The sequence below is a fragment of the Planococcus citri genome, chromosome 4, assembly GCF_950023065.1.
Source record: "Planococcus citri chromosome 4, ihPlaCitr1.1, whole genome shotgun sequence".
Taxonomy (NCBI): Eukaryota; Metazoa; Arthropoda; class Insecta; order Hemiptera; family Pseudococcidae; genus Planococcus; species Planococcus citri.
This window is the reverse complement of record NC_088680.1, coordinates 39,298,228-39,316,167: the sequence shown is the minus strand read 5'-3', so window position 1 is coordinate 39,316,167 and position 17,940 is coordinate 39,298,228. Positions and strand designations below refer to the sequence as shown.

General features: G+C 33.2%; 1 protein-coding gene across 1 annotated transcript in view; it reads left to right on the top strand.

The window, feature by feature from the left end:
• The first annotated feature begins 5,159 nt into the window (after positions 1-5,159).
• LOC135846027 (putative sodium-dependent multivitamin transporter) overlaps positions 5,160-17,940 on the top strand; it is a 28,594-nt gene continuing 15,813 nt past the window's right edge. The window contains exons 1-5 of the mRNA XM_065364977.1: positions 5,160-5,737; positions 14,001-14,288; positions 15,295-15,454; positions 15,557-15,622; positions 16,127-16,178. Coding sequence (XP_065221049.1) covers positions 14,008-14,288; positions 15,295-15,454; positions 15,557-15,622; positions 16,127-16,178 — 559 coding nt within the window. The 5' untranslated portion in view covers positions 5,160-5,737; positions 14,001-14,007. The remainder of the gene's footprint in view (positions 5,738-14,000; positions 14,289-15,294; positions 15,455-15,556; positions 15,623-16,126; positions 16,179-17,940) is intronic.

Below are 17,940 nucleotides of genomic sequence, written 5' to 3'. Positions count from 1 at the left end.
CGAATTGTAAATCAATTTTTGATCACAAAAATTCGACATGTTTTTTGAAGATTATTCTACAAAGTGGTCGACGACTTGCTCAATTTTCCAAAAATTCCCAAATCTCTCGACACGACGTTTTATTAGACACGTACATAGAAATCGATACATTTTATTGGCTTTTTATCTACTCGTATGTCACGACGTGAAAACCACCTTGTTCGAGATTACCTACATTTGGCACATCATTTTGACCTGATTTTTGTAAAATTTAATTAAAGAAAATACAACGCCAACAAAGACATTTTTTACCATCTTGACAAATTGAAAAATTACAGCATTACCGAAGTATTATGCTACATACTATCGCATAAATGCCCTTAATCGGAAATGTGGGTACGAGTATAACCTCATCATTGATATTAGAAAAACGTTTTTCATCGTGTCATTATATGCGAACTGCGGAGTGCTTCGAGAATGGAAAAATTGTAAATTTCTCATCGAACCGAGTTAATACAATTGAATTTTTTTCAATTAAACTACAATTAAGAAAACAGGCTTGTTAATGATTCTCTGGAAGACGCCAATAAACGCCTAATTATCAACCAAGCCGGGTGTAATTTTCAAACGGAAAAAATTAAAGGGCGGTTCGCGAGTACCGCCGGATAATCATGGGCTGGTTTTTGCAAAATATTTGACCCCATCAACGAACCGGTTCGAACTGGTTGGCTGATTATGTTTGTTTTTGTTTTGGTATTTCGGGCGGTAAATTTGCGTTTGCGAGATTGTTTGGAATTTTTTCCTCGAGCCAATGGCACGGTTTTGTGTAGTAAAAAATGCTCATTTCCGTCAACCGAATAGTAAGTACATACAATATTGCGTTAGATTCATTGATGAGATGCAAGTGTGAGAAATGAATGAAATTTCTCGAATTTTTTTTCTGCTTATTGCGATGACGTTTCCTCATTGAATTTGACGTAAGATGTATGTTCGTTTTGTCTCTACAGCTGATGTCGTATGAACTGCGTTTTAATTAAATTTTTTGGTCAAGTTGACGGTTTGATGCACTTGTACATACTTCTAATCTACCAATGTCGTCGTGATAGTATAATAATGAAACATGTACGCGGTAATGGATACAAATACGCGAGTTGAAGTTGGTTGACTATTGATTGAGACATACACAGTCATACGCTGCTACGAGTAAATTGTCTTGTCTTTATATGTATTTTTGAAAGGTATCTTAGCAGCATTGTGTACTTCTGGTAATGTTTTTCTTTTGGTGTATCAGTTGAGATTGCTTTTGTTGACCAGTCTTACTGCGAAAGGTAAAAGCAACAGAGAAAAGATATTTCATTCTCAGATTGACATCTATACTATATGCGAGGAAGGGCAAATATTTATCTAGTTAGTGGTTTGTAATCGATTCTACGATGTTGCGTTGCGAAAATTCACCCTTGTCTTCTTTTTTTTTTTGCACGTCGGATTTAATTAGTTTCGACCTTGAAGTCAGGCCAGTAGCTTTTTTTGTATTTTAAAAATATACTTTCTTATTCTACTGGTCTTGAGTTTACAAATAAAGAAACTCATGTGCGGTGTAACGTACATACAAATTGAAATGCGCATGGAAGTTGAAACTATGTATTTCATGTTTTGATATATTTTGCTGACAATAAGGGTATCATTTCGAGTTTTCAGTCAACTTCAATTTCAAGATAAGTTGAATTTTTGACGAGCATGTTCCAAAATATAGGTACTCGTAATCAAATTTTCACATGTCCGAATCAATTTATTAATTTTTGGCAAATCATGGAAAATTTTTCAAATTTTTCATTTTTCTCCGGAAATAGCTAACAAAAGAGGTACTTACCTACTTATCTACAGTCCACACGAGCAGAAATTTTTTTGGATTGGGCCGTAAAAAATCGCGAGAGTATCCATAAGTACATCGTATAGCTAAATTTCAGGAGCTGATTTTAATTTTTTAAGTTTTAGTGGATTTTAGAAACTTCAAAAGCTCATTTTCCATTTTAAAAAAAATCAAAATTTCATTAACTAGAGGCAAAACTCTGGAAATTTGATCAATCCCATCTTCGATCTTCCAAATCGATATTTTCCAGTTTTGGAAGCTAATCACTGGATAATGTGAAATGTGTATCTAGTACATAATTTCAACCGATGAAACTTTGTGTTTTTATATCGATCGAGAGGTCATAATTCATAAAGATGGGTAATTATATTTTATGACCCCTGAATTCAATTTCTACTTTTTCTTATGGCGATTTTTCCAAAACTGATAAATCTCGAAAACGCTAGTTGGCTCAAAAATGACTAAAAACTAGATACCATCTATTGACTTAAGATATCAAACATGAACTACAAACCAAAAAAATTGTTATGTTGATTATTCCTTCGTGAGTAATGAATTTTTCGTTTAAAAAAATCTCCTGATCCTCAGCGCCCCCTCAAGTTTTTCTATTTTTGAAATGGTCAAAATTTTCATGTAGTCTTCTTTCTTGCTAAAAGTTGTCATTTTTTTCGCAAAAAAACTAGAAGTAGGTATTCATCTTTTGCCAAAAATCTCATTTTTTAACCGACAAATTGGCCATAAAAAGTTTTGCATTTTCAACAAAGGTTGCAAAAAAGTACAAATATTCTTGCCACCAAAAAAAAACGCTGACTTACGCACGTTAATTTTTGAAAGCTTTAAGAAAAAATTTAATCGACTTTTTGACATTATGCCTGATTTATAAAAAATGAGATTTTAGAGACGCTGACTTTTATAAAGAGGGGGAAAAATATATTTTGACTTTCTGACGTGGAAAAAAAATCGTTCAATTAAAGTGAGGTTAACTTCTGAAAATATTGAAGAAAAAAAGTGTCGGCTTTCTGACATTAAGGTAGACTTAAAAACTTGAAAGAAAAACCTCATTGATGTCGAACTTGGGAGGAAAATTAACGAATTTTTAAAATTATATGTAGGTACCTACATATATCAAACTTTCAAAAATTAGTTTCTAATATTTTATCAAATTTTTTCAAAATTTGGAATCTTGAACATTATGCTAACTTGAGCAGAAAAACATATCCATGGTTTGAAACTTTCCTCGACGAGGAAACTTTACATCTATTTTTTACAATATAAAATTGTCAAACATTTATACAAAAAAAGTCCTACTTTTCGAAAAAAAAAAAAATGGTGAAAAAATTCAATTTCTTTGCCAAGAATTAGGTACCAAAGATTGCTGATTTTTGCTAAAATTGTAAAATTTTTGTTCAATATTTTTTCTTCTCAAAAATTAGCCCGATGATTTGATTGGGTATTTGCTAGACATTGCCAAAAAGTATCACTTTTTTGACAATAATTCTCAAAAAGTCCTGCTTTTTGCTCAAAATTGTAAAAAATTCTCGCTTTTTATCAAAATTTCTAAAAAAATACGTAGTTTTTTGCAAAAAAATTCAAATCTTGATATTTTGACAAAAATTGTCAGAAAATCATTCCTTCTGTTAAAATCGCCAGTTTTGTTTTATTTTTGCAATGCATAAATTGTTTTTTTTTTTTGCCAGAAATTATGTACATGAAAAAACCTACTTTTTTGCCATCAACAGTTTCAAAATAGGTATGTAGTTCAACATTTTAAAATTGAAAACAGAACATTCAATTTGTAATATTTACTCGTAGGTATCTACATAAATATTATTTTTTTTCATGATTTTTTTCTACATTAAAATATTTTGCTCGTGTTTGTCTTTTTTTTGTTTTGGTTACTATTAAAGTTACTTTTTTTTTGTTAGGAAAATCGAGTTCAAGCCCCGCAGATCTAATCAACCCAGCAGGTTAGAATTAGGGTAGAAGTGAATTTTAGATTTCCCTTTTACATTGGGCCGAAATTTCAACTTTCAAAAATCCGCTGGAGGTTCCAGAACTGTTGGAAACGTTTCGAAACCGTTTCTGATCCATCTAGCGTACACTAAATACGTGATTTCTGGGTAAAATTGATTATTTTCCCCCAGTTTTGGTTCCAATTTAATTTTCAAAAATTTTTCAAATGCACTTTAGTACCCATTTGAAATTTTAGCTTTTGATGTACTTTTGTACGCTCGTTTGATTTAGCTTCGTCCGGTTCAAGATACCTCCCTTGTAAGCATTGTTTCCTGTACCTCTAAAACTAAACGTGAATCTTTGACCCCCAAAATTTATCCGTCAAATTAAAAATTTTAAAATTAATTTATGAATTGAAATATTGATAAGTACTTTGATTTGAGTTTTGAGCCACATTAAATAGGCTAGGGCAAGAAATTTGAATACTCCCAGTTTTTTCAACATTTTAGGTGCATCGCACAGTCCTTTTTGAGATGAAAAATGATTCAAAAATGGACGTCGAGTTACTGATTTTTTAGTTCTGGAACGTTTTCTAATTCCCTCTTCTCCCTTATAATTTACTAAGGAACCCAAATGTCTCTACATTGTTTTCAGATTACGATGCACTTCAATTCCCTCATCAAAAAAAGCTGCTGAGTTGGGAAGTTTCAGTTTTCAAAAATTTTCATGCGCTTAACCTCCTAAAATTGGCCTTTGTTGAGTCAAAATTAGTCTGCGAGGTTCTTTTTTTTAAATAAATTTTTTGCTTTTTTGGTCAAAGATGAAAGAAGTCAGTTTAATGCTGAATTACTAATTTTCAAAGCTTTTGAGACATTTTAACCCTTCCCTCTCTCTTTCTCAATATCCTCATACTACATATACATACATATATGCATGTACAAATATATAATTTGAGTACGATTCAGCTATTGAGGGTAGTAAAATTCGAAGGGAAAAATCCTGGAAAATCATTTCTCTGAAACACCATCGTACATTTAGGTAATTGTTAATAAGAAAACGTCGGTCAGAATAATTCGATTAAAAGAATTCGTATCATTTTACTCTTGAATCGAATCGCTTTTATCACTGCGGAGAGGGCAGTGCCTCCTTCTCCTCCTCTTGCAATTCTGAAACCAGGGATCTAATACCTGTACTCTAACTCATGATCGAGATAGGTAGCTGTAGTCTCAGATAGATGTTGGTATAGGAACGTGTCGACGAATAGAGAGAGAGAAATAGAGTACCATACACGGCGTGTGAATGATTATTAGGTATTTTTTATCAGTAGTAATTAAGCGTTTTTAAAAACGAGCGATTAAACGTCGAAAATTATTAGATTGGATATGTCGCGCCTCAAACCGTACTGTTAAACATGGTGACGAAAAGCACGCGGTGTGTGTAAGCCAGGAGTAATATAGTAATTATTTTTTTTCTCATTTTGCGAGTCTCTCATCTTTATCAATTAAGTAATGATCGTTTCACGATTGGCCGATTTATAATTTCGCTTAATTCGCAATCCAATTGACTATCATGGTCTCTTGTCTCTTGTAGTCTTTATGGTTAAACTACTACTGGAGAAGACAATTCATATTGAGTAATGTAGTCGATATATCGGTCCATTGTTTCGTTATTTGTATCTTGTGCGGTGTTATTTTTAATTCTCTTTTTTTTTAAAAAAAATTCATTTCAATAATTTTTCCTTTTTGTTGTAATTTATGGGAATTTTTTCCATTGTTTTTTTTTTTTTTTCGTTTTTCGTTTTTTATCGTGATCTTACACTTACGAGTATAATATAATGGAAATTTATCGATTTTAAACGTTAAAATTTGTGATAATTTTTTCGCTTTAAAATTCCTGCTCCTTTGTGCACTGATCTGAAGAAACTTCCAATATCGAGTGAGTTATTTCTGCTGTATTTTTTTTTCTTCTTTTAACGTTATATCTATCGTGATGGGTTTTCCAAAGCATACCATGCACAATGTGAGCCTCATTTCCAAAAGTTGCGTTGGAATTTTTCATTTGATTAGTTCGGGGATGTGTATCTCTAGAGGACACGACTTCTTTGTAGATGGTTATACGGTTTTCGAGTTGAAAAAAATTGTAATAATTTTCATCGCTGGGATTATTTTTTCCAAGTGAGGAAAACTCCCACTCCCCCCCCCCCCAAAGGACCTTTTTGCGAGTAGCAAGCGAGATAATCTTGAAACGTGAATATTTTTCAGGTCTACCATATGCTTGGATTTCTTTATAGGGCTAAGAACATTGATAGTAGATCATCATCACGCGTCGTACAGTAATTAACTCGTACAAAAATACCGCTCTTTTTCATCGTTTGTTTACGAATAGACATGTTCACTGATTACGTTTACACGCAGAGTAAAACAATTTAACAATTGATAATAATACAACAACAATGCAGTCGCGAATGCGTACGAATTGTTTTTACACACGAAATTAGGCTGCTCGTAATAATATAGGATAAAATTAAAAATATTTGTTCACGCGTGATTATTTGATGGAAAAAAAATTACCTACCTATTTACGTGGTGATCGAAAATACTAAAAATACCATGCCTATGACTTACACGAGAGGAAAAAAAATACGACGGGAGGGAAAACCCTTGTTGGAAGATGTAACTAAATTTCCTCTTATCTTCTTTTCTCAACCTCGAAAAAATCACATCGTTTGTATAGTCGATAGCTCGATAAGGTGGCCGTGTCATTCAATCAGATAAATATATAGGTAATAATTTTCGGTATTAGGAGGATTTCGAGATGCTATTGACAATAAGACTAATTTAAATAAGCTAATGATATTTCAGGATTTCTTTTTTTTTCTCACTGTATGTCTTTGTGCGTCTTTTTCTTTTCATCTCGCTCTCTCTCTACCTCGGTCTTTGAAATGTTATCAGTGTACTTCTTACGTACTTACTAATCCGAACGCAATTTAACGAGTAACGAGAAAATCCGCCTGGTTAACGAATTTGTCGTACAAATTTATGTACATCGGGTGAAGGCTGATTTCAATGCGTGTGTTCGAATCGTTCAGATACTTATGTGTTTTCAACTCGTCGTGACCCTTGAAGCAATCAGAACTGGTTTATTTTGAGTATTAGAAATTTAAAATGCACGATGGGGGAGGAGAGAGGGGGTTTGTATGGCTCCTAAATGAAGGGAGCTCGTTTGTTCGGAAAAAATTCCAAAGTTTGATTTTATTTGTGACCAATATATCTACTTGAGCTGATAAGGAGTAGATGGGAACAATACATTTTTACATTTCGAAAAATGTTTAACGTGGTGGGGGGGTAGGGTGCTTGATTTCACGTGCTTTTCTGTTTATTTTCAAAAAATTGTGATATTATAATCTAATTTGAAAAAAAAGTAAATAGAAAAATGAAAGTGTAGAGTAAAATTTAAAATGACGATCATTTTTAAATATCTCCTTAGGCTACTTGTATGATAAAAATGTATACATTCCAAAAATTATGAAATTCTATAAACTGATTAAAAGTAGGTAAAAAAGCTATAATGATACATAACATCTTATAGACGTTATCAAATTATTAACATTAACCTCATTTACGGAAATCAGGTTGTAGACATTTAGGTAATCATCTTATCGCATCGTTAAAAAACGTATGCCGATTTAGATTTAGAAACATTCAATTACATTGTATAATGTATACTCCAAAGTTGAACTTTCTTTTGAAGAGTTCAACTTTCATTCATGCGGAAGAACATCGGGCTATCTGTGGAAGTGGAAACAATAAAATACGCACCATCATTTCTGTTATCACGTTCATTGTAAATGAACGATTGATTTTAATCGTGGTCTAGGTATATTTAAAAATTAGTGATTAGCCACATACTTTTAAATAACAGCTCTTTTCCTGAAATTTTTCGTGAAAATCAAGTCAAAAAATAGAATTTTGAATTTCTTGTTGGGTTCTGAATGCCATTTCTTCCGAGTCCTTGAAGTTATTTTTTTTGATCGAGGGACGAAAATATGTATTTTTACCATCGAGTGATTAGTGAAAGGATGCAAAAGAGGTGTTTTTGAACCGAAAGTCGTATAAGAATTTTTTTAAAGCTCAGAATCGTATTCATCGAGCTATTTGCATCTTTTTATAATTAGCAGAATTTTTAAAAAATAATTTGATTTTTCGATTATATTTTTCATGAAACATTCCATATTTTAATCTGAAAAAAGCTCTAGCTGAATTATCGCAAAAAATAAGTAGGCATGCGTTTACCATAATACTCGCAATAAGGATGCTAAATTTTGAAACCATGTAAAAATACATCATCGATCACATTTTAGGCGTTGAAGTGCATTTTTTGATTTTTGGCGAATTTTTGAAGATCAAATTTGGACCAAAAATGGGAGGAGAAATCAAAATTTCACCTTTACTCAGGCATTTTAAAGGAGAAGTCTCGATAGGGCCGTTTTTTGGGCCCCGACAGTTAACGACTCAACCACCCTTAAAATGTTTTAATAAATGTCCCAAATACGAATCCGTGATTATTCAACCCAAAATGACCATTTTTTGGGCTCCAGGGGTTCCCAAAGTTGCGAATAAAAAAAGAACGTTGGGAACCACTGAGTATTATTTTCAAAAACCTTTTTTAGCGTAAAACATCTATTTGAACCCAATAAACGTTATGCGAGGTGATTATTCTATTTTCGACCCTCGGGAGCAAAAATGGGGGGGGGGTGATTTTTGGAAAATTTTGGAACCACAATTTTGAACCTACCCCTTTGAATCCCGCTAACAATCTTTTTACAATGTATTAGTATCTAAAAAACCATCATCCTACCAAATTTTGCGCTGGTACTCAACAATTTTGGGAACCCCTAGAAAACTAGAAACTTGTGATTTACGCCAAACGTAACGGTTTGAGGTGTATAATCAATTATCTATATGAAAAAGTTTAATAAAGCTCCCTGTATATTCGAAATTTTGAACCCTTTGTTTGAAGCCCCCACTTTAGTCACCCCTAAAAAAGGCGTTTATGCATATTTTTTCAAATAAATTGAAGAATTTGAGTTTGAAACACATTAGCAAGAGCTAGATAATTTTTCATTCGATTTTACCTGTAACTTTCAAAATTGAGCTTTTTTGGGCCAAATTGTGAGAATTTACTTCGATGAAATCGTGGAAACGTGATTTAAATGTTTTTTGATTAAATCTACATTTTACACTGCTTTTAGGGTACTTTTTGTAAATCTGGAATTTCCAGAATATGGCTGAAGGCTCCAGAGTGGCTTGTCCAATCGATTCCAGTGTGTTAAAATTTGAGTTTGAGATAAAGGGTACCCCCGGATAAGATAGGCAAAATGCCCTTAACCTCAGATTTCGATGAAACTCACAGGGTATGTTTAGTACCCCCAAAAAATAATTTTGGGCCCATAGCCCGCTCCCCACCCCACCCCCCTCAGCCAGGGGGGCCAAAAAACGCGTTTTTCAGGGGAAAAATTCTGCATCAGCGAATAATTGAGATAAATTTATTCTGTAAACGAATATAGTTAGAGGATACATGGGCGTACCTCCCTGAATTTTTTCAGAATTTTTCATCGCATGGGGGGAGAAGGGCGGACAAAAGAAAACTTTAAATCGACATTACTCCGGAACGAAAAAACATACCAAAACGATTTTTTCGTCAAATATGTATTTTTAGGTCTACTTTCTATAGAAGTCATCACCCGGCCATTTGGAGTGGTGGGTCAAGCTCAAAAGCTCAAAAAACCATGTTTTTTGCGTTTTTCTCCAAAAATATGGACAAATAGCGGAAATCGAAGAGAACCAAGTTGTTCAGCGTGAAATTTTACCTCAAAATTGTGTAATTGAAAATTCATTTATACCGCGTGATCGTAAAACTACACGCGCGGAAGTATTTGTGCTTACATCAAGATAGCTGAAAGGGTATTCTTGGGTAAAATAGGTGAAATGACCCTGTCCTCGGATTTCTGAAATTTTGATGAAACATTGTTGGGTACCATTAAAAAAAATGTTGGAGCCGAAAAATCCTTTCCCCACCCCACCTCCCTTGCTCACAATAGCGAAAAAACGCAGTTTTTGGGGAGAAAAAAGCCATGCTTCGACGAGTTTTGAAAAAAAAAATCGGTATTCACTCAAAATATATGGAAGAGACAGTATAATGAAAGTACATAGGTATTTGAGATTCTACGTCGATCTATGCTATTGCCATCAAAATCCAAGTCCACTTTTAGGGTTCTTCTGAGCGATTAAAAAGTATATCTTTTTTTTGGAGAGGGGGTATTAGTATGTTGGTGTTTTGATGAAAAAATATTGAAAGATAATATATTTCTGAAACTGATGAAATATTTTGGAACGCAGTGATGCCAATATTTTAGGTTTCAAAAAATCGAGAAAGATTGGCACAAATTCCCAAATTTTTGGTGATTTTTCGAAATTGGCAAAAACAACTAAAAATAATAGCATAGAATGCACGCAGAATCTCAAATATACTTATTCATAGTACTGGGTCGTCATTTTCTCAAAACAAATTGAGTACAGGGGCTACAGTGAAAAAAAACACGGTTTTTTCAAAAATACACCAACTTTGAGGGCACATGTTTTCGCTTTCCCTTTAGTAGCACCTCTGGAGCCAGAATTTTTCTGTACAACATTCAATTCAAAATAAACGGTTTTTGCTAAAATTGGTAAAAATCCACAGTTTTTTTTTCTTTTTTTTCCTGATCTACCCAGGAGGTATACCTACGTTTTCAATGTACTTGGTAATTCACATACAAATTTAATCATCGACACCAAAAATAAACCTTTCTGATAGTTTTGAGTTAGATACCATGTACTTGAAAAGTAGGCTACTTGTAATTCAAGCAAACCTTGATTAAGAAGTTGCATGGCGTAAATAGCGCTATAATGTAGCATTTTTTACAAAAAAATCTAATATGATTACGATACCCATATTGTTAGTCTATTTTCTCCCTAAAATTTTGAGAGGGGGTGCCTATGGCCAAAAAATTGGAGTTTAAAGAAGTTAGTTGGTTTTCTATTGGTTTTGCAGGGTGTCTAACAGGTACTGCAAGTACTGCAAGTACTGTAAAAGTACTGCATTGAAATCCTCGGTACTGCAAGTACTGCAAAGTACTGCTTTTTGTCTGAAAAGTACTGTATTTTTTCTCAGAATCATTGATTTAAAATTTTTTAAAAACCTCAAAATGAATTAATTGGTGAAAATTTAAAAAAAAAATGTTCATTTTTTACCTCAAAAGATGGCAACACTTGTTAATTTATCGACAAATTCCAACCGGTTCAAAAATATTTTTTTCTTGGGGGGGGGGGGGTCAGTGTAAGTTAGATAAAAAAAAAAAAAAAGGTAATGCAAAAGGTACTGTAAAAGTACTGCATTTCTTCGGAGAAATTTTGTTAGACACCCTGTTTTGGAGGCCAGCATGCAAAATTACGAATCTCTTTTTTTTGGTGGTGCCGTGACACAAAAAACACAATTTTGCGTGTTTTTTGAGTTTTTGAAGATGGCCCACCTGGAGGGAAAATTTGAAAAAAAAATACCAATTACATGTACTCATGCAGATACATTTTTGAAAAAAATTGCATGTGCTTGAATTAGGTTCGGAGATACGGCGATTTCAACTTTTCTTTTGTCAATATCTCTTTCTGTGGGGGGGGGGGGGGGGGAATGCAACAATTTTTGAAAAAAATTCAAGTTGCTAGAATAATCTCTTCTTCGAGTATTTTGAGTGAATACCGATTTTTTTTTTTCAAAACTCGTCGAAGCATGACTTTTTTCTCCCCAAAAACTGCGTTTTTTCGCTATTGTGAGCAAGGGAGGTGGGGTGGGGAAAGGATTTTTCGGCTCCAACATTTTTTTTAATGGTACCCAACAATGTTTCATCAAAATTTCAGAAATCCGAGGACAGGGTCATTTCACCTATTTTACCCAAGAATACCCTTTCAGCTATCTTGATGTAAGCACAAATACTTCCGCGCGTGTAGTTTTACGATCACGCGGTATAAATGAATTTTCAATTACACAATTTTGAGGTAAAATTTCACGCTGAACAACTTGGTTCTCTTCGATTTCCGCTATTTGTCCATATTTTTGGAGAAAAACGCAAAAAACATGGTTTTTTGAGAGTTTTTTGAGCTTTTGAGCTTGACCCACCACTCCAAATGGCCGGGTGATGACTTCTATAGAAAGTAGACCTAAAAATACATATTTGACGAAAAAATCGTTTTGGTATGTTTTTTCGTTCCGGAGTAATGTCGATTTAAAGTTTTCTTTTGTCCGCCCTTCTCCCCCCATGCGATGAAAAATTCTGAAAAAATTCAGGGAGGTACGCCCATGTATCCTCTAACTATATTCGTTTACAGAATAAATTTATCTCAATTATTCGCTGATGCAGAATTTTTCCCCTGAAAAACGCGTTTTTTGGCCCCCCTGGCTGAGGGGGTGGGGTGGGGAGCGGGCTATGGGCCCAAAATTATTTTTTGGGGGTACTAAACATACCCCGTGAGTTTCATCGAGATCTGAGATTAAGGGCATTTTGCCTATCTTATCCGGGGGTACCCTTTCATCTCTTAAACTTCGTCAGGTAAAATTTTGTAAGAATTCCAATATTTAAAAATCTGCTGGAGGCTTCCAAATTGCTCAAAACGGTTCCAAACTGTTCTAAATTTTAGGGGTGGGGAGGGGTCGAAAATGTGTTACATGCCAAATCTCATCTTTCTAAGTGAATTGGGTGAAACTCTGGTTTTTCCCCATTGTAGGCTCTCTAATTTTCACAAAATTCATCAAGAAACACTACAAAAACTGTTGATCTGGGTTTTTTGGCTTTTTCTTAGAATTTTATCTCCTTTGTATAATGATTTAGGCTGTTTAAAATCGATTTCTAGGTCACTGTTGAAGTTGAAAAAAATTGAAAAAAATTTGGGGTATTGCCCTTCAGTATCTCCATTATCATTATAGCAAGTTTCAAGTCAACCAGTTGAAAACAGTCCAAACCCGGTGTTTTGGAAGATAGGTAGCACTTCTAAAGGTGTAGGTAGAGGAAAACACCATGCGCTCGAAAATTATCATCTGGTAGCGCTAAACAAAAATCGACATTCCATTTTCGACCTCTCAAATTAATTAATGGTGGTTTCAAGCCATTATGGGATCTCCAATTGATTTTTGAATTTCTCTTTTATTTCGAATTCGTAAAATGAACAATCATCTTCAGAATCATTTTTGCCTGATTTTTTTAAAAACTAAAATTCAAAAAATCTGCTATTCCATCGAGTAGTCAGAAATGGAAAACTAATAATAATTTCAGCTTTCTAACTTAATTTGATTAAATTTGGTTCCTTCCGTGGGAATTGTTCGTAAATTTTGAAATGAAAAAAATCAAAGTGCGTATTTCGTATTCACTTCCAATTTTTCAAATCTATTCCAATTCTGATGATTTTTGACCAAATTGAACTGTTTACGAACTGTTTACGTTTCAAAAAGTGCACGTTGGAGTTGCTTTTTTGATGTTGTTTTATCGAACAATAAATTTACGTAAAAGAAAATAATGAGAAAATGCTCAAATTAATGTTGTTATAAAATTATTACATGAACTGTCCTTTGAAGCGTAGATATCGCGTATCTCAAACTAAAAACGGTTAAAAGAGGTTTATAGGATGTCATCTCGTAAAAATATAATACCCTTACCCACAAGGCTACGACTTCTCACTTTTTTCTTAGTTTTGACTTTAATTAAAATCCGAAATTTCTAGAAGACTACAACATTATACGTGACAGAAAGAGAGGCTCAAGAGCTTTAAAAAAATTTTCACTGTTTTCGAATTTATAAATTTTTGTCTGGAAATTCAGCTTATGAGTACTTTCTAGGCTTCTGCCATAAAATCTGAAATTTTCATTAAAAATCGACAAGTAAAATTTTTAAAGGCAGAATTAGGTAGGTACGTAATAACTAATAATACGTCTACGTTGGGTAAATTTGTCAATGGAAACATAATGCATATCGTCCAATTGGGTATTCAGGAATTAAGAGTCGTGTAAAAAATGTATTATTTGCCCTTATGTATCTATGTAGTAGTCTAGTTACCTACTACCAATGTGATATTTGTTTTAAATATTTATTCATGCACCTATTTTTTTACATTTACAGAGCAAAGATGTTGAAAATTTTAAGCATACTTTATCTAAGCACGTTATTAGCATTACCGATATCAGCCAAACAAAATTACACCGATAGATTCGACGTGTGTCACGATGAACTACCAAAACACTCGTTTTCAATCATGGATTACGTCGTGTTGGCCATAATGTTGATAATATCATGCGCCATTGGAACATTTTATGGTTTTTTCGCCAAAAAACAAGAAACGTCGAGTGATTTTTTGCTTGGAGGCAGTAACATGGGCACTTTACCAATGTCGTTATCATTGGCTGCCAGGTAAATACGTAATATTCACGTAAAACAATCTCGAAATATCTAAAGACCTAAGATGGTCGAAAATTAGGTCAACATTTTGTATTAAGATAGGATCATTGTACTCGCTTTTGTTTTTTTCGTTTTCTCGTTTTTGTGTAACGACAAGACGACGACGACGTGTTTTTCTTTTGTTTTTGTTTTTTTCATACCTACGCCAAGTTTTAATTACTTACTTGTAACTGAATGAGTGTCAAAGTTTTTAATACTTTTCTAATTTTACTGCGTAATTAAGACGAAAAAACTCTACTGTGAGTGATAGGTTTAAACATTTGACTGGAGAAATTTATTAGATATACGTATTATAAGTTGATGTTTTTCAAATATTTACCTATAGATTTCATGTCATTTGCAAAAATGCTGCGTAAACTGGAGAATCGTTAAACTGAAATTTAACCCTTCACCTACCACTGCCTTCGTTAAAGCAATATAACGGGGGTGTCGAACTGTCCTGCAAGTCCTGCTTGTCTTTCAATCACACTTCAAATTTTCTATTTATTTCCCTTTTTTGTGGAATTTTGAAAAGAAAACATCTGCATTTTTACCAAAAATTCGCTGAAAATGGCGCGAAAAAGAGTAAAATTTTACTACTTTTAGCCCTTCTTTCAAAAAAAAAAAAAAAAAAAATATGGCTGGGTTTTTTTATTATTAAAAATCAAATATTTGGCTGTTGAATGTAGGTATGTACCAGCCACCAGGTTATTGTACTTATTTTTATTTTCTCACATCGGTATTAAAGTTAAATAGATTTCTGAATGAAAAAAGAAACTTAAGTATTTATGTATTTATAGGAGGTCAAGTTGAACGTATAAAATTAGCAGATTATTTACGATCTGATAAGCGACGATGACGTCTCTGAAAAGAAAAATTATTAAAAATATCGTAGTATACCAAAAAATTCTTTTCAAAGCAGCTCTTTAACAGATTATGAAACCTATTGTACCCTACGGGTTTATTTCAATGTTGACAGTTTCATCACAGCTATAGAATTACTGGGTAATCCGGCTGAAATGTATAAATTTGGCACTCAATTTTGGACAATTTGTTTTGCATTTCTATTCGTCGTTCCCATCACCACCAAATTCTATTTACCGGTTTATATGAAACTCAGGCTGACATCCTCGTTCGAGGTAAGAGCCCGAGGTTTTTAAGAATTTTGTTTTTCTTGGAAATTATTTTTTAAAAATAATTAAGATATTATGTGAATCATTTCTTTATATTTTATTTTACAGTACTTGGAATTGCGATTCAATAGACAAGTTCGTTTATTCGCTGCCCTAATGTATGCCCTCCAAATGGTGAGTATTTTATGAAAGCGTTGGTTAAATCAAAAATTTTCAAAGAAGATAATTTTCTCAATTTTTTAAACGCCCTTATTTGGGACCAAAACGAAATTTCTACGATGAAAATTCGCAAAGCTACAATTTAGCTTTATTTTGTCGTCATTTTTCTAAAATTCTTTTAAAAAAACTGCTGAATGGACTTTCGTGAAATTTGTAAATCGGGTTCAGTTCTTCAACCATTACGGACTGAGGAAGTCAAATTTCAAAAATATTGAAATTTTACCCTTCACCCCCCCCCCTCATTTGAAGCCCCGAAATTTTGAAAAAATTAAATTTTATTTTAAACGTGAATTTTTTGAGTTAAAAAAAAAATCTGTAAGTAGGTATGCTAAATTTGAGTAAAATCGAACATCAACTGAAAGTTCGACCTACTGAATTATTTCTCAGCAAATGTGAGAAATGCTGAATGGATTTGTCGAAAAAATGGAATTTATAAAGTATTTTTTATTTATTTTGCAGACTTTGTACACTTCAGTTACTGTTTATGCTCCTGCTATCGCATTAAGTCACGGTGAGTACATTTCAAGTTGATAATTCTGAAAATTTCAGCGTATTAATCAATAATCATAAATGTATATTAGAAGTAGACAGGCGTGGACTGGGTCGGTTGGAAGCCCCTGGTGGATGCACCGAATAAGCCAGCTTACAATTTTATTCCCCCCCCCCCCCAGAATCTTTCTCCTGCCTTTTTTTCTTATGTTTGGGTAGGTAGGTACTTGAATGCGAGTTGTACTGCAATTGTTTTTTTTTTTAATTTTTTATTCGTTTTTGCGAAAAGAAGTCGATGTGACAGGAAAAAGCATAGGGGAGGGAGGGGGAGGGTTTTGAATGAAAATATTTCGACTGGTATGAGAAAAAAAATACTAATTTTTCCGAATAAAATGAAAAGTTTTTAAGATGAAATGACAATTTTGACAATTTGATATAATACCTACTCACATGAAGTTAGGTTCATTAAAAAATTGCTATTGAAAGTTTCAAACTAGATTTTAGTTTGGAGATAAGAATTGGCCACAGGAGAACAAAGGCGAAAGCTTTCAATAATGCGGGTTTCGAGAGGTAAGAACAACGTTTTGTTCATTTCTTTTGATTCAAAATGTCAGAATTTGAATGATGATTTATTAAAATTTTAATTTTTCAAATGAAAAGTAAACAGACCTGAGTGAAGCGAGGGCAGGGCTCGAAGTCAATCCCCCCCCCAATGAATTTTGTGACTGAGAAGGCTCGAAAAAATAACCAAAAAGTAATTGAAAAAAATCACAAATAAATCAGAATAGGTACTCAAGTAATTACGAATTGAAATAATTATATCTATTCAATTTTGAAAAGTTGAACTATTTCGAAACTTTTCGATGAAAGATCTAGATTTTTTGACAATTTTTGACGAAAAGAGCAATTTTTGGAAAAACAAATCGAATTTGACAATTTTAACAAAAAGACTGGTTATCTGACAGTTTCTGGCAAAAAAACTAGACATTTGGATAATTTTTGTTTAAAAAGTGAAAATTCAAATTTTTTTGAAAAAACGACTATTTTTGAAAATTTTGTTAGAAAGCGAGGATTTTTTTTACAATTTTTGACAAACAGCAAAATTTTGACAATTTTAGCAAAAAGAAAAACTTTGTAAGAATTTTTGGCAATTTCTAGCAAATACTCAAGTTGGGCTTTTTGATACCTAATTTTGAAGAAAAAAATATTTAAAGCAAAAATTTGATAATTTTAGTCAAAATTGGCAATTTTTATGAGAATAAGAAATTAGGTACCTACCTTCATCCTTTCGCAATTAATTTTCGAAAAGTGAGATATTTTTTCAAAATTCGATTTTAAAAGAAAAACACAAGAGCCCAAACGGAGCCAGGGCAAAAACTTTCAAAAATTCGTACTTTGAGGGATAAAAAAATAATGTTTTTCTATGTTGAGTTTACTTGAATATTTGGTAATTAAAAATCTCAATCAGGTATGAAATAAAAGAAAAGTACAGAGACTCGTGCGAAGTGAGGGCAAAAGTTCGGAAAAAATCATTTTTAGAGAGTGTTAAAATGGTAAGTGTAGCCTATTTTTGATTTTAGGTGTTTCGGGACCCCTGGCGCGATCGCCAGTCAACATCATAGGCAGTCCGCCACTAGAAGTAGAAGTACAGCACAGTCATTCTAGACATTAAAACTCAAAAAAACCCTAACAGGGAGAAACCTTTTCAAGTGTAAAGAATACTGCCCTCATTAATACGTACATACACTGAAGTTTCCACATCTAGGTGTGTAAAGACTGATGAG